The sequence below is a fragment of the Glycine max genome, chromosome 4, assembly GCF_000004515.6.
Source record: "Glycine max cultivar Williams 82 chromosome 4, Glycine_max_v4.0, whole genome shotgun sequence".
NCBI lineage: Eukaryota > Viridiplantae > Streptophyta > Magnoliopsida > Fabales > Fabaceae > Glycine > Glycine max.
Window position 1 is genome coordinate 50,885,673 of NC_016091.4, and position 22,377 is coordinate 50,908,049.

At 31.1% G+C, this 22,377-nt stretch overlaps 3 protein-coding genes across 4 annotated transcripts; all 3 read right to left on the reverse strand.

The window, feature by feature from the left end:
• Positions 1–330: 330 nt before the first annotated feature.
• On the reverse strand, positions 331–1,840 carry LOC100776177 (uncharacterized). Its single transcript, XM_014774997.3, has one exon. The coding sequence runs from the start codon at positions 1,242–1,244 to the stop codon at positions 621–623; it is 624 nt and encodes a 207-aa protein (XP_014630483.1). The 5' UTR covers positions 1,245–1,840; the 3' UTR covers positions 331–620.
• A 4,694-nt stretch (positions 1,841–6,534) lies between these two features.
• Positions 6,535–10,998, reverse strand: LOC100792686 (vacuolar protein sorting-associated protein 9A). Its single transcript, XM_003522545.5, has 5 exons — positions 10,778–10,998; positions 10,528–10,675; positions 9,251–9,421; positions 8,547–8,726; positions 6,535–7,535 (listed from the first exon to the last, which is right to left on the reverse strand). Exons 1-5 carry the CDS (start codon positions 10,867–10,869, stop codon positions 6,729–6,731), a joined length of 1,398 nt encoding a protein of 465 aa, XP_003522593.1. The 5' UTR covers positions 10,870–10,998; the 3' UTR covers positions 6,535–6,728.
• Positions 10,999–13,564: 2,566 nt separating this feature from the next.
• LOC100776715 (beta-1,3-galactosyltransferase 7) lies at positions 13,565–18,979 on the reverse strand. Of its 2 annotated transcripts, none has more exons than XM_003523421.5 (11): positions 18,570–18,979; positions 18,319–18,418; positions 18,158–18,210; positions 17,837–18,045; positions 17,627–17,690; positions 15,530–15,602; positions 15,313–15,433; positions 15,100–15,187; positions 14,883–15,008; positions 14,410–14,519; positions 13,565–14,110 (listed from the first exon to the last, which is right to left on the reverse strand). In XM_003523421.5, exons 1-11 carry the CDS (start codon positions 18,659–18,661, stop codon positions 13,962–13,964), a joined length of 1,185 nt encoding a protein of 394 aa, XP_003523469.1. In that variant the 5' UTR covers positions 18,662–18,979; the 3' UTR covers positions 13,565–13,961. The 2 variants fall into 2 exon arrangements, with proteins under 2 accessions (XP_003523469.1, XP_006578989.1); XM_006578926.4 differs by having other exon boundaries at positions 17,837–18,054; positions 18,570–18,907.
• Between the last annotated feature and the right edge of the window lie 3,398 nt (positions 18,980–22,377).

Genomic DNA, 22,377 nt, shown 5'->3' on the forward strand with positions numbered 1-22,377 from the left:
ATTTATATTATAATTTTTTTTTTGGTCATAAAAAGTTACGAGTATTTCTTAATACTATCAAAGAAACAAACACTAACACTGAAATCATTCAGAAATTCATAAATTTCATTCAGTAATATGCATTACGAATATTTCTCCTTTCTCATTACACATAAAACTCTCGTTATTACTTTTACACAAACCCATTTTTTTTTATCATTAAATACACAAGCCCATGCTTGAATTTTGATTATTTTTCCAAAATAGTTTAACCCCCACCCCCCCAGTCCTAATTAAATTTTAATCATAAATGATACTGTAAAGTGTAAACCATTTGAAACACAAAACAAATTAATTAAACGCATTAAATATTTAAAATTTTGACCGTTTGACTTTGACCAATTCACTGATGTATCCACACAAACATGACCCTGAAACTCTGCATCGCCGCCATGTGAGATGCCCTCAAGAAATCAATCAATCAAGCAACACTAGGAAACTGGAAGCCATGAGAATGAAAAAGAGAAAAGAAAACCATTTACATTGTATCTAATGTAACTAACAAAATCTGAATAAGAAATAAAATTATAAAAAAGTACAATTCTGGATCTGTTGATTTGATTGTGTTCCCATAGTAGCTATCAAACAGTTGGAGGCTGAACACAAATCCTTGGATGGTTAATCTGTTGAAGCTGCAAACTTTTGAGTGCAGGCCTATCCGTACCTGATCTTCTTTTCCAGAGACTATCCAATTCTTTTGGTTCTTCCAATTTGCACACTCTTTTGACCACAGGCAAAGGAGGATCCATTTCCTCAATGCTTTTGTTGAAAACAACATTGTTGCTAAGACACTTTTGGTTTTTGGGCATATCTGAAACTTCTTGATGCCTTGATCTGCAGCTTGAGAAGGTGGTGGTGGCTGTGGTGGTTTTTGGGGTGCTAATAATAAAGTTCTTGCCAGAGAAGAGTTTTTTGAGCTTGGAGTATTTGACAATAGGGGAGGAGGTAGTGTTTCTGTTGGTGTTGTCGGTTTTGGTTGTGAAAGTGAGTCTATGAGAGGGTGGAATGCCGCTTATTTTGTTGTTTCTCTTGACCTGACCCATACAACTGATTCTTGGGGACAAAGGGTCGTTGCCAGAAGAAGCAGAAGGGTCTCTGAATCGAGGAAGAGTCACCTCTTTGATGGAAGGCCTTGAACAAAGCATTGGAAGGAATGTGCTTTTCTGATAGTAAAACTGATGGTGGTAATGGTTTTCATTACCCATCTTAGAGGACCAATTTTATATATAAAGAGAGAGAGAGAGAGAGAGAGAGAGAGAGAGAAGATCAAAGTGAGAGAAGAAAAAATTAGGAAAATTTCAAAGCAATTGGCTTTGGCCAGGTCTTGAGAGTTTGAGCTTGTCAAATATGTGCAAGCTCATGTGTGTTTTTTTGTGACAACCCTTTTTACTGGGAGTAAAGAAATGGAAGCACAATGAGCAACGAGACAAAAGAGAATGAAAGGGATCATTGCAAAGAAGGAGCCTCATGGAAGACTGGTACAAGAAGCATCAAAGGGACAGGACCACTACTCTAGAATTGTATATTGGTGTTTTCTTTGGAATTTAGCTCAAGATCAGGTTTTGTCTCTCTGATTAAACCCTTCAATACAGATTTATGTCTTGAAGAGGCTAATGATTCCAGCTTGCAATTGCATCTCTTCTCCTCTCTCTGGTGAGATCTGAATCCTAACCTATTTGATAATGGGATGGGAGTAAGGTACACACACTGCTCTAGTGGTAGAATCATAGGTTGAGCTACCACTTGTCCCCCTCCTTTATGGTCCACTCTAGGTAATTATTACTTAATGGTTGCTTATTTTTTTGACTTGGAAAGTATTAGGATATGCATGGGTAATATGTTATTATTTTGCTGACTGAGTACTCTGAACATAATACAAACGTGGAATAATTTGGACAGTGTGAAACTTAGATAATTACAACGCTGATTTATCATCATTATTCAGTCCCTTCCACCAAAACCCGTCGAAAATTTGGAATAATTACTGGTGTTACTCTACTGCATGCCTGCAATTTGATTTATATAAGAAATTTTCAAACCCAGCATTTAATAAGGATTCTCGGTGTTTGCAAAGATTTTTTTTCTGATTTTTATAATTCAATACCTATTGATAATGTTAGTAATAGTGACAAGTATTATAAGATGAAATTTTTTTATCATACAAATTAAATAGATATAATAAATTTATAATAATTTATGTATGATATTTAATTAATAATTAAAAAGAAAAATATAAACTATTTAACGAAATAAAATTGTTTAATATATAAAATATGATAATGATTTAAAATACAATTAAAATGTATTTGCTGATTTTTAAACTTTTTTAAAATTAAAGTATTTAAATATTATATTTTAAATTGAAATATAGGTCAATGTAAAGCATTAGTTTATACAATAAAACAAACAGACATTTATTGTAGTCAAAATTTCAATACTACAGTAAATACAGTCACAAACTAAAGTCATTAAATGATGATTAAACTTGAGTTTTGAAATTAGTATTATTAAATATTAATTTTTTTTATATCTTTTATAGAATTGGACTTAGTTTCTCTAAACAAAATCTTATATTTGAACATTATAAATGAAATATATATATATATATATATATATATATATATATATATATATAATTGAGAAAGATAATTTTACTACTAGCGATCAACCAAAATTTAGTAGAAATAAAATATTATTATATTTAAACTAAAATAGTGTTATTTTAAAAAAGTATTAATTAGACTTTAAAACATCAATTGTTTGGTTGAGAAAGTAATACTAGTAAAAAATGTAAATAAATATAAACTATTGAATGGTCATTAAATTTAAAGTGCACCTGGTCGGTGAGGGGGGGTAGTAGATTAGATGAATTCTAAATTTGAGATTTGACTTTATATTACACAGTCAAACTGTGGTAATCTTGTTCGCGTGTTTTGCGGGCTGTGGTCCTACCTTCTCATCACCCCCGCTTATTTACTACCACATTTTCCATCCAATGCTTCACACAAATCAAGCTACTAAAATAATTATATTTATGTTTTTAATATCTGGAACGTTAACAAAAATTATAAAAAGTGGTGACATGGTACTATCAGCATTTTACACGTGTTCACTTTCAAGCACCACATCACCATTTTTGTTAACAAAAGTGATAGAAAGCAGTGATGTGTATCGATAATAAAACATACTATTATTTCTCAAAACTCATTTTGAAAGCTTCAATTCTTTTGAATCGCGAAGCTAATAACAATATATTGAACTTTTTTCCATATTGGTCCCATGCCAATATGGTATCATGATTATAAATCAAACTACCAAAATAAAAAATCACATTAATCTTTATCTTTGGTAACATGAATTCGCTTGTTCAATATCTTTTTAAGAAAGTGTCAAGTTATCAATTGGATTTAAGCATAAGTAGGCACACAGCCAATGGGATATGAGATGTTTCTAAGGAGGTAAGATATAACAGTACACATATAACAATGTTTTTTAGTTAAGCATTCTAATTCATTATTCATATTTGTGTTCATGAACTTCATTTGCCATTATCATGTTGCTGTAACTTTTTGTGTACGTGTTTGTTTTGATATTGATAGACATGTGAGAAGACTTTAAAAGGTAAATTTTGAAGTTAATGTCGCAACATGCTCGTTTTGCCTTCACAATATATATTATTTGCAACTAAGTACTTTCTTGAACATTATAATTTGTAAGGAGGGTTCTCCAACCATCCTTAAGTTGTTCTTTCTCTTTGAGCCCATTCATGCGCTTTTTAAAGTCACTACGAAAATGAGATACACACTTCATTAAATGGTCTAAGTGCTTGATGCCATTTTGAATCATGTGCCATGTATACATAGAGATCATGATAAGTTTAAGGTATAATCTCAATCGGCACTTTTGCCATTTATTGATGCTGATCAATAAAAATTGTTTGAGACATTTTCTACTTATATATGTGCCTAAAAGAGAGGATCCAAGTAGTCTTTCATCCAACTATGCCATCATTGTCACTATCAAACTACTTTTTTGGATTATTGTTTTAATATGAAGCATTTTTTTTAGTAAAATATGTTTATCTTTATTACTAAAATTCAAAATTGTAAAAGAAAAAATTACCGTTTCAAACAAATTTTATTTGATCAAAAAGTAAAAAACAAGTATAATAATTTTGGAGAAATAAATCTTATTTAATTAAATTTCAGTATTTTTGGTGAAAGGAATAAACACTTTGCAAAAATTAAAAAATTAAAGTTGAAACAACATCTATTATTTTCGAAATGGGTAGATTACTAATCACTCAAGAACTAATTTATCAGCTAATTCAACAACGAATTCTATTTAATACCTTGATTCAATTAATTAACTTTTCCCTAATTTTGGAACTTTCATCTTGTTTTGACTAATTTATCCATTTCTCAAACACATACAAAATCAGAATGGAACAAATTAAACTAATAGAAAGAATTAAAACGGGAAACCAATCACGTGGAGAGAAATTTGATTGGGAACGTTGGTTGAAGACTTGATGCAGCTGTTTGCGGCCGACATGCCATGAATGTCTACATGTGTGAAGCACGTGATCGCACACCTTTGATATCTTGTGGGGTTATGGTTGTATTATAAAATATAAGCAAACTTTTTTATACTAAAAAAAGTAAAGAAACTTTCAGGTTTTTGACACTAATTCCAATTATTTATTTTTGTATCTGATGAATATCTTAATTCTTAAGCGCTTTAATATTTAACTGAAAATCCTGTAAAATGTATTGACAACATTCAACGGAGTAGAGAATCATCCGTGTTATATAATTAATTTACTTGTGGTTGTGGAGAACAGACGTAACCAAGAGCTTAGAATTGTGGAAAATTGGAGGCTATTTGCAGTTGCTTTGTTTCCCATACTTTCCTATCAATGTTAGTTTGGTCATGTGATCATGTCACTTTCCTTCCTCATAATATTATTTTGCTTTGTATTATCATGGCTGAATAACTTGGAAGAGAAGCAAGGGAAATTGCTTTTGGAATCAACTTTCACTGTTCTCAATCAAAAATCATAACTACCGTGCTTTTGGAATCGAGAAATTGAAGGTGTGTTAAGAGACCAAAAACTTAGTAGATTGTGTCCCAAAATAAAGGGAAAAACGAAACGAAACTCGAAAAAATAACAAACAATTATTCATGATAGTACAATAGTAAAGTGAAACATGCATGTAACCTGCTAGTGAAAGTGAACCTACTCGTAAACACCTAAGCATAGTTATTACCAAAGATTGTCTTTAAAGAAGAGGACATATATGTCTTTGAACTGCGATCTCTCTGCCACACCACACGTACTTGGTGATTGATTATTATTCAAAAAGTCCAATTAATTTCTCGTTTACCGAAGAAATTCATTTGGCATGCTGTACGAATTAGAAGAAGTTTATTTGACCCTGAACAATATTATAGAACAGTGAAAACTCAACTATAGGTTAGGAATAGGATTATTTATTCAAGAATCGATCTCACTCACACAATTTGGCCACAACTATTAGTTAATGTGCATGTGGTATACCTTATATAATACTTGCATTATTAAAGGAATAAAACTTATTATAAGAATATAAGAGAAAGAGACAAGGTAATGGTGCTATCCAGCGTAGTCAAATGAAGCATACGCTATTCTGTTGATATGGTGGGCAAGATTTCACGTATCTCCTCCAAATTTCCAATCAAGCCCCCTTCATTTTAAACATGGAAAAGAAACTATTAACTGTATATGCTTTATGTCCTTTCACTCATATCTATTTAATTTTCTTCCTTTCTATATGGATTAGAGCTAGTCGGTGCGAGATAATGGGGGACAATATAAAATTTGTGAGTGCAGGAAGTCAAAGCCTATCAGGGGAGGGTGATCTTGGTTTCCAGCCCTGAGGCCCAATTTCCGTGATTCGTAGGCTCTTCACGTATTTTGCAGTTTACTCTTGAGGAAACGAAATATAGAACTAAGTAAAAAGGCAAATGAAATAATTTACTAAATCAACCGTCAATCCATTCCTTGCAACTGAGCCCTGGAAACTGTAGGAGACATATAATTAAAGGGCATAGGCTTGGCTATTTACCCGTTCAAGATAGTAAACTTGCAATCCTGTACATGTTAAGATCCAACATGTCCCCCATCTGGGCTGTAGGTACAAGTTTTCTTGCATATTACAGTCACTTTGGAACGGAATTAGGATTGCAACAATAAAAGACCATCATGAACAGATGGTGAAACCTCAACTTAAAGACATTAACCAAACGTCTGTGAGATAGACAGAACCACCATTTATGTTGAGTTTTCACATCCAACATTCCAACAAAACTTGCATAACGAGGTAAGGAGTATATTAATACATATCCGACCCAGCTAATATCAGTTAATCAATATTCAATGTACATGGGGTTAATCGAACAAAACCAGATTTGCATCTTCGCATTCTTTTTCCATCGCAAAAGCAAATGTAACTATTTGTGGCAGTTCTAAAATCTATTAAAGAACAATGTTACAAAGGCATAGTGGTCATGGTATAGCCATCCCTAACATAAGGAAAGAGCGTAGTTACCACACAACGGACAACATAAAAATAATTTTACAGGAAAAATAGGTGAAAAAAATGGGGTATATAGTGTGGGAGAAAACGGTTGAAGCAAGTTTCGATTAGTTAAGGGGGGGCATCACCCTCAGGAGCAACTGGCTCATCCTTGGGCAGACCAGATTCAATTTTCCTCTCCTCAAGTGAAACTTTATCTGAACTATCCTCTGTTGTATCAATAGATTCTTCTGATTTATTATTGTCATCTAGAGGTCCACCGTCTGAAGAATCTACTTCAGCATGGCCTTCAGAATTATCTTGGGAATTGGATGGTGGAAGAGATGTAGGAGAGATTCCTAACCCTTTGGAAAGAGAGACATACTTGAAAACAAGTTGTTTGTAATTATTTAGCAGGTCTTCAACATCACCTACTGTTAGGTCACCTACACTAGCAAACAAATATGGAAACTCCCCGAAAACTGCATTCAACTTGTCCTCCTTTAAAATCATACTTGCCCCTTTATTCTCCAAATCTGAGAGGGATGGAACTTTTGTGATCAATGATTCATCTGCAAAAGTCACTTTCTTGCTTTCTGATTTCACAACAGATGATGGAGTTCGTAGTGCAGGGTCGTTATGATCAATCAAAGCTTTGTGCTTAGTGGGTTCTGCTCTTGTATGATGTCCATTATTTTGATAAGGTGAACCAGGATCTTGTGTATCAGCCGAAATACCTGAAAGCATAGCACGAGCAAATTCCATGTTTCCCTCAAACTCAGCTTCATCCATTGAAATGGCTTTTGCATCGATGTTAGAGATGAATGACTCAGCAGAGAGCATGTTTGTAAAATAATATGCTGCTTCTGCAACCAATCGAGATTGATGTCTAAACCTTTGTATGTACAGTAGATTTGAGTGCAGTTGTGGAGGGTTTGCCTGCATAGTATATCATTTAGAAGATATCGTTAAACTGTAAAATGAAAAATGTATATTACATTAAAATGGAACTTAACAATAGTTTTTATGAGAATATATAGTTGTTCTTCATAATTAACATTCTTTTTTTCTAAGTTCTGGTAAGCCATGTATAAAGACAAATTCCATCTTTCTAGGATGCACTAACACCATATACAACTGTATATATAGTCTCTCACAGAGGTCTGACTTGTGTAGCTTCATCATTCTTCAGTTTTGAGCAAAAACTAAAATCAAATAAATTTGATAGCAAATTTCAGAAGAAAAGGTCATATGGCTCAGCACCATGGGCGGCTCAATGAATCATTTGCCATGATGACTAATGGGCAATATGGTCATGCCATGATAACTGGACCAGTGGATGCAAGATGATATTTCAAAAACCACATCAAATATTGGGTCTGTTCATTACAGCTTTTTCGTAAAAGAATTACTTCTTTTGTAACAAATAATAACTTTTTTTTTTGTTTTTCATGTATTTGCTTCAACTTTTCAAATAATCAGATGCTGAAAAGAATCTAAAGTTTCATTAAATCAGAAGCTATTTTGAATAGCTTATCATAAAATCAGTTGCATCTTTCTTCTAAAAGAAATGTGATTTTTATGAGTGTAAACAAATATAAACTAGCTTCTGCTTTTTAAAAATTTCTAAAATAATCACTAAATTATTCCACATCAGAATCATTTTATTTTAATCTGTAACCAACTTGCCCATTGTCTTGTGAAATAAGTCACACGTGACTTTACATAACATCAAAGAATTACAAGCTTTATTTGTACAAATACAAGTGAGAAAAACAGAGCAAAATGAAATAATAGAAAAAAGGAAAAAATAAATATAGAAGTGCACATTCACAAGTCATACCCATAATTTTAAAGAAAGTGCAGGAAGTAATAACTTCATTCTATCAAGCCAAATTATTTCTACTCGAAAATTATGCATGTATTATTTGTAATGGAACATTGGATTACCTTTATGGTTACATAAATAAGCACAGGAAGAAATTCATCAGCTCCTGGAGGATTCTCTCTGGAAGCAACCGAAGCATTAAGCAGCAAGTTGCTAATAACCCTGCAACAATTCAGAATACAGACAAGTTTATCCCTGGGTGCCTTGTACATGTTGATCTTCTGCAATTCTTTCTGTGCAAGCTGCCATCATAAGAATGATACAACATATAAGATTTATTGAAAACAGGAGTATATACAGAAAACCACGAAGAAGTCAAACTTGTAATATTTAGTAGCCAAAACATCATAAGAACAGAAGTATACAAATTAGGAAGAATTCTTCCACTGTTTCTGCCAGCAATTAACAAATTCTGTTTTTACAAATGGATATAATGACTAGTAAGAGCCCACAGATACATCAAACAGAAAAAAAAAATTTAAGAAAAATTTGGGCAATCAAGAATATTATCCATCAAACCTGGTTTATGAGCAACACCAAAGGATTTACAATTACATTAAAAACCAAACAAGAGACATGGGAAGAATTAAGAAGCATTTGTGATTGATGTTTTAGCAACAGTGGTAAACAATAGAAGAATTCATTAAACAAAAATTACACTTAGTGTCCCTTTTTAAGTGACAAAATGCTGCTAACATGAGGAAATGAGCTTAGCTGACAATTGTATACAGAGAGCTAGGTAAAATTAGTTTTGAATGCGACTCACCAACCATGATGATTCATTCTGAAATGCTGGCTTGATATCCAAATTTTCAGGTCGAATAAATTGTTGAATCAAAGCCATCTTCTCAGAAAGTTGGTCATCAAATTTTACATCATCTGGAAGTGAAGCAAATACACGAGCAAATAACTTTGTCATAACATACTTCTCAAGTCCCTGTATATGAACAAAACACAGGTAAAGCAATCAGACAAATAGGAAACACTATATCCTAACAGAATTTACCAGAAAAATACAGAACAATGTTTTCTATGAGTAACAAAGTACATAGGTGCAGGAGCTAGCATTCAATTCCCTAGTTGAAAGAATTCATGTTGTATTTCAGAAGAAACTACATGAACTATTGAAACTTATTTAACCTGTCTATAACCACCATGGTTTAATTAAACCAAAAAAGTATGAGTTTTCCTAAAATTACTTTCATAATAAAAATGGTAGGGATGGGTGTTTAGGTTGGCAGATTGAGTGACTGGAGGTCCGTTTGAATAAGCTTTGAAAAAAAAGTGTTTTCATTATAATGCTTTATTCAGAGCCTTTTTCCCTCAAAAACTACTTTTTTTAACTTCTGACTAAAACACTAGAAGAAACTTTTATGCTTTTATTGCTTTCCTCAAAACACGTATCCAATTATAATAAAAATCTTAAACAAGTTTTTCAAATCACTAAAACACTTTTTTTTTCTTTAAAAAGACACAAACAAACAGGCCTTAAGGTGAGAATTCATTAGTTCATTTCCACTAGCTTTCTGGTGCTCATGAACATCTCACTCAAATTCAATGGTTTTATGAATGAAAAATGCTAGAATCATCTCAGATTATCAGACACGATCCCAGCACTGCAATTCATAAATAAGTGCTATAATACTGCTGCTATTGGCAGGCTCGCTAGTCTTCCTTAACATTTACGTCTTCTGCCTAGTGTCTTCAATTCTAATTTTTATTTATTAAACTTTGAATCTTCATTTGTGCTTTACAGAATTCACCATTATGGAAAAACAAAAAAACCTAGAAATCGGACATGAAAGAATAAGCGGGTTGTAGAGACTGTATGGTATGAATAACCCAATAGGCCAATTCAATCATCCCAAGATCCAGTTCACGACAGAGTAAATATAATAAATCATAACAATATAAGTCAGACTAGGAAGTTCAATGTGAGGTGACAGTAGAGTTACTCAGGGAGCAATTGATTAGTTAGTGTAAAAACTGAAATATCTACATTTATGAAGAGCAACCAGTGTTATGAGTTAAGCAGAAACTGACTTCACCGGCACTTGCGAGTTCCTCTTCGGAGCAACCAGCCCAAAGTGGATGAGCACTGAAATCCGCTTCCATTTTCGCGAGGAAAGCTTGAACCGTGGCACTGTCCCTATCGGGATCAGGAGCATTGTTCGAAAACGAAACGATAAAACTGCGGAAAATCACACCTCGTTAGTTAGGGTTCCCATTCACTCCTAACGGATCGCAACTTAAAGCATATTAAGAGCTAAGAGAAAGGCGAAAACTAAAAAACCTTTTGATTGCTTTGACGAATTCAGCGGCGGAGGGTTGCCGCATGCGCTCGAGGAAGTCGTGTAAGCCCAAGAAAACGTCGGCGTTTTCCATTCTCCGCCGCCTCGTTGAAACCGGTAAGACGGAGGACGCGATCCAACACGAAGATTACTATCTCATTTTCACCCAAAATCCAAACATTTTATTCAATACTTCCTCCTCTTAATTACTACTATTATTTATTATAATGTAAGTATTCTTTGTGTATATATTATAATATAAGTATAAATTTTTTGTTATGAATTTTAGGATAATTATTATAATGATTTATGATTTTAATGATAATAACTATAATTTATATTATTATCAATGGTGCATTACTTATTTTTTTATAATATAAATAAGTTCTTTTAATAATATTAATTAAATTAACCTATAATTATAAACAAAAATATTATTTTAGTCCATTGTATTTTTGTATCATTTTGTTTTAATTTTTTGTGTTTTCAAAGTTTATTTGTGAAATGGTCCTTTGTCAATCAAATGATTTTTAAAATGAGTGTGTGGATGGATGTGCTTATTTTTTTTAAAATGAAAAAAAAATGAGGCAAAACAAATTATCAAATTGATAAAATTTAGGAAAAAAGAATAATGTTGTAATAAACAAATAACATGCATATGTGAACTTTTATTTGTTTAGAAAAATATCAGTATTATACTTTCTAATACATTCTTTTAAATACTCTTTACTATTAACTAAATTTTTGAGAAATTATAAATTGAGGTCTTATTTCTTAGTTAACAAGTCTCTGTAATTTCTAATAAATTCTAAGAAGGAAAATATATTAAAAAATAAAATGAGTATATTATTGAGGACGTTAAATCAAGGCTGAAAAAATATTATTTGCGAAGTTATTGATGATAATTTTTTTCACGGTAACCACTCACCGATAAACATATTTTATGATGAGAAGAGAGAACAGTAAATCTCGAGTTACTTTTTATAATATAAAAAACAAATTGGTATCACACATATCACATTCAAAAGTATTATATTATGGATATCAGTGGTAATGGAACTAAAAAACTTAAAGAATCAGAAACTCTTTATGTGCGAGTAGTAAAACAGAGTGTTGTGGTGGTGGTGGCGTTCTTCCCACGAGGTGGTGGCTTTCATGTACTCATGAAAATCAGACTAATGACAATGCTGCTACACATTTTGTTTTGTTTGCAGCAAGCATTGCTCTTTTATATTATTTTTTAAGATATGATAATATAAAAATGTTTAATTAAATTTTTCATATATGTAATATTGGTGGTTTTCTTATTACTATCTAATATATTTTTCTTCAACCAAGTACATGAAAAAAAATTAGTTTTATATTTATTACTTGCATTAGTCATCTTCCATCAGACGCAACGTGATCATTTAACAGAAAATAACTAACTGCAGATAGTAAAATTAAATTAAATTTTTTTTCATATAGGTATTTGATAAAAAAAAATGAATTTTTAGGTACTAATTTGAAAATGATCTATTTTTCAAGTATGAAAAACTTATTTAATATATGACATGAAAAACTTATTTAAATCATATATAATTGATGTTTTGCGGTCTATAATTAATGTACACATGTAATATGTTATATTTTCCCGGGCTCTTCCTTCAGTATCCTTTGAACCCAAAATATATATCTCACTGATTTGATCTTGTTAGATTCTATTTTAGCTTTGTCTGATATTAAATATACGTATCTTAACTTTTTAATTTCACCTTTAATACTATCTTATTAATCCAGTTCAGTTAATTAAACATGATAAATTGATAGGTAAATTATTGTAAATTTCAAATAATATTTTTTTATTCCTACCAATAAAAAGTATTTTATTAATTTAATGTATTTCTTATTTTGAATGATAAATTATTTTAAAAAATAAATAAGATAAAGTTTCTTAAGTCTATATAAAAGTAAATTACATATATGGTCATCAAGTTATTTTAATTAACTTTTAATTTTTTTTACAAGTTTACAAATATTTGATCAAATAAAAGTGTTTGAGAAATTATTTTTTCTTATTAACTTATAAGGTTTGCTTCTAAACATAACTTAAATTTACAATTACGATTTTTATTGATATTTTCAATAAAATAATAAAATTTATCATTTATCATTTTATCTGAAATTAAATTATTTATTTTGATAAAAATCCTTCTTATCATTTGTTAACTAAAAAATTATTTTTCAGATTGACTTAAATAAATTTTTCATACCTAGAAAAATAAGTTATTTTCAAATTATTACCTAAAAATTCATTTTTTTGTCAAATAACTACCTGAAAAAAATTCATTTTTATTTTATTACTTGTTGTTAATTATCTTTCGTTAAATAATGATATAATAGACACATCATTCAAGGAGTATTGATGTAGCAATGAAATGACCGTGATAATGTGACATTCCGTGTGTTATATCATCACTTGACTGGAAGACGATACAGGTACTAAAATGAAACTGAAACTTTTTTTTTTTCAGTACTTGTTGAAAAAAAAAATATATTAAGTAATAATCTAAAAACGATCTATATTTCATATACGAAAAAACTTAATTAAGTCATATAAAAAAATACGTTTGTGGAAATAGTTAAAGTTGTTTCTTTTTGTTGATGTCAATATTTATTTCATTTTATTTTTCGTTAGTGGCTTGGAGATTTAGAGATTTATGATGTTGGAAATAATTTTTAAAGCCATCCTTCTATCTAAAGCAATAATCAAACTTGAATATCTACCGCTTCTAAAGTTTGTCCTTTAATTACATCAAAATAGTAATCACACTTAACATATTAGCAGAACTATGAATACATTGTTTTTCATTACAAAGGGCATAATAATCGATCTCGACCCAACTAAGAACAAAAACGGCGTATAAAAAAAGAATTACAAAAATAGAACAGACTTTGTTACATAACACCGAGAATAGTTGTCATACCTCCCAGACTAAAAACAAAACAGAACAGACTGGAAGGTATCCTCAAATCCACATCCATGCAATTGCCAACTTCAGCTTCCACAGCTTTGAATAGTTTACGAGATCTTCCATGTTATACCTATTTGCTCAATCTCAAATCTGAAAACTGTCTTTGTCTTTGTCCCAGCTGCAATTATATCCTCTCCCAACCAGAAAAAACCATCTCCCTTTTAAAAACAATCTAAAATAAAGCACTCCAAACTGCTCCATTTCCTTCACCACACTTTGAGTGGACATATTTAATCTTCTCCACTGACTTACAGATTCCACTGCAGCTCCAATCAAATGATGCAACACATATGTTACCGGCCTGCGCCTTCCACTCACAGTCTACAAAAACATTAAACGTAAATAAGAACATGGCCAAAAGAAAAAAGGGGACTGAGAAACTTGGTTGAACTTCAGATCATCTTTAAATTTTAGTAGTGATTTCTTCAAGCTTATCAAACCAAAGCAACTTCTATCTAGAACAACTTGAAGAGCTATATTAGAAGAAATTTCAATTGTTGAAATGTATAGTAAGTCGGTCATCTAGTGACAGCATAACAAAGTCACAAATACTAGTACTAAGTTGAAGAACATATTGCAGTATCGAGTGTTTGCTGGTTACATATTTTCAGGTTATATACCTGGAGGAGTTCCACAACACATATTGCGGTCATCAATATGCTCAACTTCAAGACCAATGAACCATGCACCAAGTGAGACATCTTCATTAGCATATTTATGCAAAATCGGCCTGCAATCATAATTAGACTCCACATGAAATTTCTATATGTAAGAGAATATTCTATGAGAAACATGGACTGATCCCCGAACTGAGATTTCCTATTAGGAAAATTTTAAGTTTATGAAAAAAAAAGTTTCTTATTTTAATCAAATCTTGCAAAATGAGTATTTTGCTTTGAGTAAAATATGCAGAACTATCATTCTGCTCAAAGACAAATTTAGTTTAAGGCTTAATTCAATATTAAAAGATTTTCTTTGGCAGAAAATACAGAAAACAATTGCTCATCTGGTAATCCCTGTACAAAATACACAGTTGTGGTGCCGAGATCAGAAGATAGCCAGTTAAGTGTTGCACGAAAAATGATATACATACTGGTTGATGGAAATGTAAGTGGCCAGATCCTTTGAGATTGCATATATCTGCCCAGTTGCATGTCGGAAGTATTTGTTCCCCTCTTCTCCAAACTTCCAAAACTCAGGTTCATGGTATTTGACATCCCTAAAATACAAAGTCACAATGAGGAGCATAGAAGAGGAGTGGCCTCTTTACTAATATTTTATGCACACACATAGAAGTCTAGTGGACTTACTTTCTAGAAAGGACAGGTCCAGATTTCATACACCCAATGTAGACCCTGGGTTTTGATCGATGACGAGCAAGGGTTGTTGCCAAGACACCTAAAAAGCAACACATGTCAGAATATTTAAGCATCTTTGGGTGAGAAATGGGATAGAGGAAGGTGGTAAAGGAAGAAATGGGAAGGAAACAAGAGAGAAATCAAGGATCTTGAGATAGCATGTACCTAAATTGACATGGACATCATCATCCACCTTGACATAGAAATCAGCGTCCCACATTGAAACTGCAGTGGAAAAGAAAATCTTTGTCTTTGCAGACAGCTCATGATACCCTTCTACATGTTCCTACAAGTTAAAGTAAAATCAAATATGACACTCCTGTCAGATTATCCAATGTCTTTCTCACACATTTTTTTTATTATTAACAAAGATCTGCCTTACTAGGCGAAGGAAGTCTTTGTGCTGAGCTTCTTCTGAGTCAATAGCTCGATCTAGAATGCTGTTGGAAGTTGCACTGTGATGACAATGACAATATCACCCATGTTAATTTTGTTACCATAGCAACTCATATATACACTTCATCTTTCAGATGGGATAATATACATATTAATTAAAAAGTTTAATGGCACAGGTAATAATAGCCATCCCTCCACAAACAGTGCAGAGTTACATGGCTAAGGAGCATGTGCAGTTTAAGGGAAAGACATTAAATTACAATAGTACCCCTTTGCCTTCAGATCTTGCTAGGTTAAAATATAAAATCTCATACTTAGAGCCATATAAATAATAAAAACACAGACCTCAATCTAACAAAATTACAAATAGACAATTGATCATATGATGTTTTAACTTCTAAGATTTTGATCCCTTGCTTTTCATATTCAAGTATAAAATAGATGAAGCATGCAGTGCACAATCAAGTTACTTAGAAGACAAGAAGTAAATAAGGCATGGATATCTTAGTGCATGGACCATTGTAATTGTAATAAGCAAAACACAACCATACAAGGACATACGCAGGATTGAAAGGTTGAAGGGGGCAAAAAATACAAGAGAAATGTACTATCCAACATACTCTTTTAAACACACTCTTCATTATTAATTGAAATATATGGAAAATTACCAAATTGTGTAGATCTCACTCCTTATTTAATGAGCCTTCATTCATGATTTTGAAGTTTCCAATAGTTTTTTTATCAATAGGAGATATGTGTAAGAAGTAAGTTAGAGAGTGTGTTGTTAACACTTATAGATAAAATATTATGAAACACTTTTTAGGCTATATACTAATACATTATAGTAAAATAGATAAAAGTTTTGAATATGCCCACAATGACGGAACTTGGAAATTAATATTAGTTTTTCCATTTGGGAAAAACCCAACTTTCTAACTCAGTCTCACAAGTTAGGAAGAGTACAGACAGTTAGCGTGTATGAAAAATATCCCATAATATTAATATTTTATCTTAGAGTATCTTAGATTATCTCTTAGGATTAATTCTTATTATCTCATGATTTGTCTCCTTATTTAGTTAAGGTTATAATTAGTATAAATAAGGATAAGTGTTTTTATGTTTTATCAACATATAACACATCATAGCATATCAAGTCTATACAATCTTAATATGTTAAGTTTTCTTTTTATGAACTCTCAGTGTATAAATCTTTATTCTCTAATTTCAATTTGCGTTGGGGAGCATCACTGCTGGCCACTTCTTGTATCCAGACATGTGATCATCCTTTCCTCATCCTATATCACAATTTTCACAGAGAAAGAATACACCACACACTCCTAAGTCCATAAAGATAAACTCCTGGGAGAAGAATTAAATTGCTTCATGAAAATCATAATGCAATAAGCACCCATAGTAAACTTCATACCTCTAGCTTTAGGATGGTCAAACCATTTATAATTAACACAATATTTTAAAAAATGCTCCCTAATATTCTAATATCAATTTAACTGCTAAGTTTGAAAATGTTTATTCTTTAGGCACAATATAGGCTATAAAGGAAACGGAATAGGCAAAATGACTGAAGAAAACAAGTAATTATATATCTTAAATGAGTATTGATGCTAAGAGAGAAATTAAGCAATATGCTTTCAAACTTGAAAGGAAGGGAGAACATGAAATAGATATACTGTAAGAGTCTTTGATTAACAAAGGGCTGCAGAGAGATCCAACTGACATTAGAAGCCACTTTTGTGGTCAATCATAGTTCATTAAGGTAAGCATTCAAGTGCCACGATAATCCAGGGTAAAGAGTGGAGTAACCAATCTTTAGTTGATTAATACATGACCATTTGAAAGCCGACCATTTTTTTTATCTAGCAGTTAGATAAGTAGTATTAACATAACATAGACAATTTAGTTCTGGTAAACAAACAGGAACGATCTTTTTGTGTCGTCATATTAACTCAAATAATAACACTAGTGTTCCCCTACACTATTTTTTCAAGGTGATGCTATAATTCTGTCCTGATTCACACCAAATTTTGTCTTGATAATTTTAAGCAGTTGACCTAACTGGAATTACCTGTGACCAATCATGAATCTGATAACAATTCCCTTCTCCCGTTCCAATTGAAGAAGTTGTTCACCTGATCAAAACGCCAACACAACATTTTAGAAATCAATTAGGGCCACTATCCCCTTAAAAATAGGGATGAAAAAATTCTGGTGTATTTTTAGAAATTTCTGTGCCGTTATGGTTGACTCTTAAATTTATTTATTTCTTTCTTTTTACCTTGAGGCATCCAAGTCTCTCTAACGGAATCACGCCTCTTCCTGCTACTGAAAGCTGTGTTTATGCCAATCACTATAAAAGCCTTCTTCCTTGGAGCACCTTCCCCAGAAGTGGTGGTTGAAGCATTTGAATCCGAGATCCCACTTTCACGAGAACTCCTAGCTGCTGCTAGTTCCATCTGAAGCATCGAAACTTGTTTATCTAAAGCTCTGGCATGCCTCCCAAGAAATTAAAACAAACATCAATAATTTTTTTTAAAAAAAAAAACTTAAATTGCAAACAAATCTAGAGAAATTGAAACAGATTCTATGTGGCACTCACTGAATGGCTTCATGGGTTTTCTGCAATTCGCTCACTGCATCCTTGGGCTGCATCTGATGGAGAAAAAGCAAAGAGATTTCAAAAAACCAAAGCAAAAAATAAAAAATAAAAAATTGAAACACTTTGTGAAAAACAGAATAGGAAGATAAAGCAAACATTACCTTCTTGGTTGCACAATCCCCTGAGATCACTTGTAGCTGTTGTTGGTCCCGCTGATGCTGCGCAGTAAGCAACCCGTTTGATTCCGGTGGGTCCCACATCCTGCACCCAAAAGAAAATTCCCAGGATCGGACCACAATGTTTTAAATTCTCTCAAAATCAAAACCCATAAACCCAAGTTTCCAACTTCACAGCTCAAAAAAAAAAAAACACAATAGTTGAAGAAGTTAAGATATAGAGGAGAGAGAGAGACCTGCTTGTGACGAGCATACCAATAATGAAGGAAAAGACAGAGAAAATTGGAATCCACGTTGCAGAGATTTTGGTCGAGGTACGAGTCTTCATGTTTGTGGTGGAGGATTGGAAGATGAAGGTGTGCGTGGAAAAGTTGTCAAGACGAGGAATTGGTCTAACGAGTGCAAGAACTCGGAACTAGCAACGCAATGCAGATACGTTTATTTTTAACTTCTTAATAAATAGAAAGGTTACAAGATTTGGAATTTTACTTCTTAATAAAGGGTGACTGTTAAACCAGTTACGGTGCCGGTTATGCTCGTCTGTGTCGTGTACGGTTTGGCAAATTACTATGTTACGATGTGCGTGTCTCGTAAGAAACGGCGTCTCCTTCAATTTAGATTTGTGTGCCTTTTGGACCAAGATGAAATGTCACAGAATTAAGTGTTCGCTTTCCTGTTTATCATTTTGATTGGAGTGTTAAGAAAAACAATCATTTTCCAAACGAAACAAGGAAAAGTTATTTCTTTAAATAATTATCTACATACTCATAATTAGATGCGTTTGATTTTTATTGAAAAACAAGAATGATAACTCTTTAAAAAATGATATATGGTTCCTTAAATAAAATGATAAATGCTATCGTATATTTGAAACTTTTATTGCTCATGTATGGTCATAAATCATCTGTAACATTTTTATCTTTTTTTGCATTCAACGGCAAAAGTAGAGACTCTTATAGAGTCACCTAAGAGCAAGTGCTGCCAAATACCATTATTTGATTAAATAATACTGAGTAGTATTTCTAATAATTTATTGTAAGAATAATTGCTGGGTTTTTTTAGCTGTTCCTTCCGTTAGCAAGATGCGTTCGGACTTTATTTTTTAATTATTATTGTTCCAAATTTTAACAGTTAGTAATCATAAAAGAGTTAAATATGCATTCATTGTTACTATAAAAAATTACACCATCAACTAATAAAAAAATATTATTAATATGACTTTTAAGATAATTATTTTTAAAAATTAACAATTAATTTATCATAATGTCAAACTATCGTTAGATAATAATGTAAGAAAATTTTATATATTGAACACATATAGAAACAAAATTATTCTTCCGCATTAGTTATTCTTTATAAAACATGAAAATATAGAAATAAAATTACTGTCTCATTTTATCTGTCATTTAAACTAATGCACATATGTTAAGAAAATAATTTTACATCAAAGTACGGTGTCATACATTTAAAACATATTCAGTGATCTTATATTCCCATACCAGAGGGTACCTGATAATTGACTATTTTCCGAAAGCACGTGATAACTCTCAAACATTCAGAAATTTTATATGGGTCCCTAATAATTGACTATATACTCATACCACAGGCATTCTCATTACATATTCAAAAAGAGAGAGATGAAAGCATTGATCCTATCAGCCTGAAAGCAAACAAGCAATTTTACAAATCGGTGAATAAATCTTACAAGTAAAATCCTGCTGTGCTAACTCAAAGGCGATAATAAGAAACAACTTACAAAAGCATTTTGTTACCAACAGTGACTATGATTTGTGAATAGGGGCATTAAAATTAAAATGGGCTCAATTTATGGGTTGGGATGATTAGCTTGATACATGAATTGGTCTGGTTCTAATTTTGAGTTTGTTTTGGTTTGGACCGGTCTACATTTTTGTTGGCTCAAGTTGGGATGGGTCATGATAAATCGGGTTAATTTGAATCCTCCACCTCCCAAATTTTTTAAAATTTCAAATTATTCTTTTCATATTATATTATTTTAAAATAAGCATTTCATAACAATAACTTATAAAATAAATATTCTATAACAATAAAAAATAATTTCTTTTTCAGAATAAGTGTTATATAACAGTAAAAAATAACTTTTGAAATAAAAAAAAAATAACTTTCAAAATAAGTCTTTCATAACATTAAAAAAAAAATATCTTTTTAAAATAGATATTTTATAACAATAAAAAATAACTTTCAGCATAGACATTTCATAAAAGTAAAATTAGTTTCAAAATAAATGTTTTATAACGATAAAAGAATAGTTTGATATTTTCAAACAAAAATAGAGGATACACTATACACATGTGGGAGTGAAGGATTCAAATTTCATTGGTCCATTTTTTTTATAATTATAAAATCATAATTGGTAAATTTAATACTACAAGTGTTGTTAATATTGTCCACTTTAAGATTAATATTCTAAACTTAATACTATACAAGCATGACACTTATTCGATTGACAGTCGATCCTGTTAGTAAATAATGTTATTTGTGATTTAAAACTTCAAGTGAAAAAATGTTTTGCTCCATCGGTTTATCTAAAAACTAATCACACTGTTTCTTATCTTCTAAGTCAGATCTTATAGGGATTTTAGTGATCGAGTCTCTATAACAATACATAATGCATGTTGCAAGTGCCATCTGCACTAAAGTAATATATGCCCACAACTACGTATTAGCTGAGGACATTTTTGTGATTCAGAAAATATCTTGTAACACAAAATGTTAATTCCTCTCACATTCTCACAGTTTGTCAGTATTATTCAAACAAAATATTTCACAGTTCACACTACACTTGTTTTTGTAGTAATTAATAAATACCGGTTCGAATTTTGAAGTGCAAGAAAGAGTATATGTTTTTTTTTTTCATTGTCAAATATAGATAGAAAAAAGTATTCGGCACTTCTTTTATATTACGTTATAAAAACCTTAATGCAATTAAATCACAAATGTGTTTATACTAATACTAAAATAAATTTAAACCATCATCAATTTCACACTATAAAACATCATATAAGTATATTGAATTATAAGTATGAGATGAAATTACACCTTAGATAGAAATAAAAAGATTAAATATTATATAAATAAGGATAATAATATAAGTATATTCATTAAAATTTTGAATTAAAGTATAGTGTTAAGTTCATTTATGGTTACTCATAATCTATTGGTATAAATTTTTTGATATTTACTCTCTCTATTGCTCAATAAATTAGTATCAAGAGTGCATTATTCAACATTCAGATGAGTAAATGAAAAAGACTTAAAATAAAAATGATTGGAATAGAAATATAAAATAAAATTTCACATCAGATAAAATAAGAATAAAAAAATTAAATATCATGTAAGTGAAAATAAGACTATAAACAATAACCTTAAAACTTTGGGTTAAAGTATAATATTAAATTCATTTACATATTTTACTTATTGGTTAAATTTTCTATGTGTTACCTCCCTCCCTTCCTTATACAATATAGTGGTTTATATAAAAAATATATATCAACTTCGTGACAATTTTTTATAAGAGAAATATATTTTTCACAACTCTTGCAACAAATTATGCAGTTAAAAAAGAGGAAGAGAACAATACGAGATGTAATGAATATTGTGCAAAAAGAGAAATAGACATTGTTGTATAAAAAATTACATTTGCATGCCCGTAAAGAAAACATTATTGTTGCATGAATAAAATAACTGTTTCTTTTTTTGTCAGAAAAAACTATTTTAAAAATATACATATTAAATGAAGTAGCACAGGGAGATAAAAAAAAAACCACAACCAATAAAATCTAGTAAATGATTGTAATTTGACAAGTTAGTGGATTGAATTAATATTATTGGCTCTTAAACTAATAGACAAGTAAAGTTATATTAAAGAAAGAATTTATGATAAACCAGTACAAATAAAAATGGGAAAGACAAACTATAAATTTATAAGCTCAGACTAACACTGAGTGAAGAAGAATTTTAGAAAAACATTACCAAAACATGATACACTACTAAAATAAACTTCCT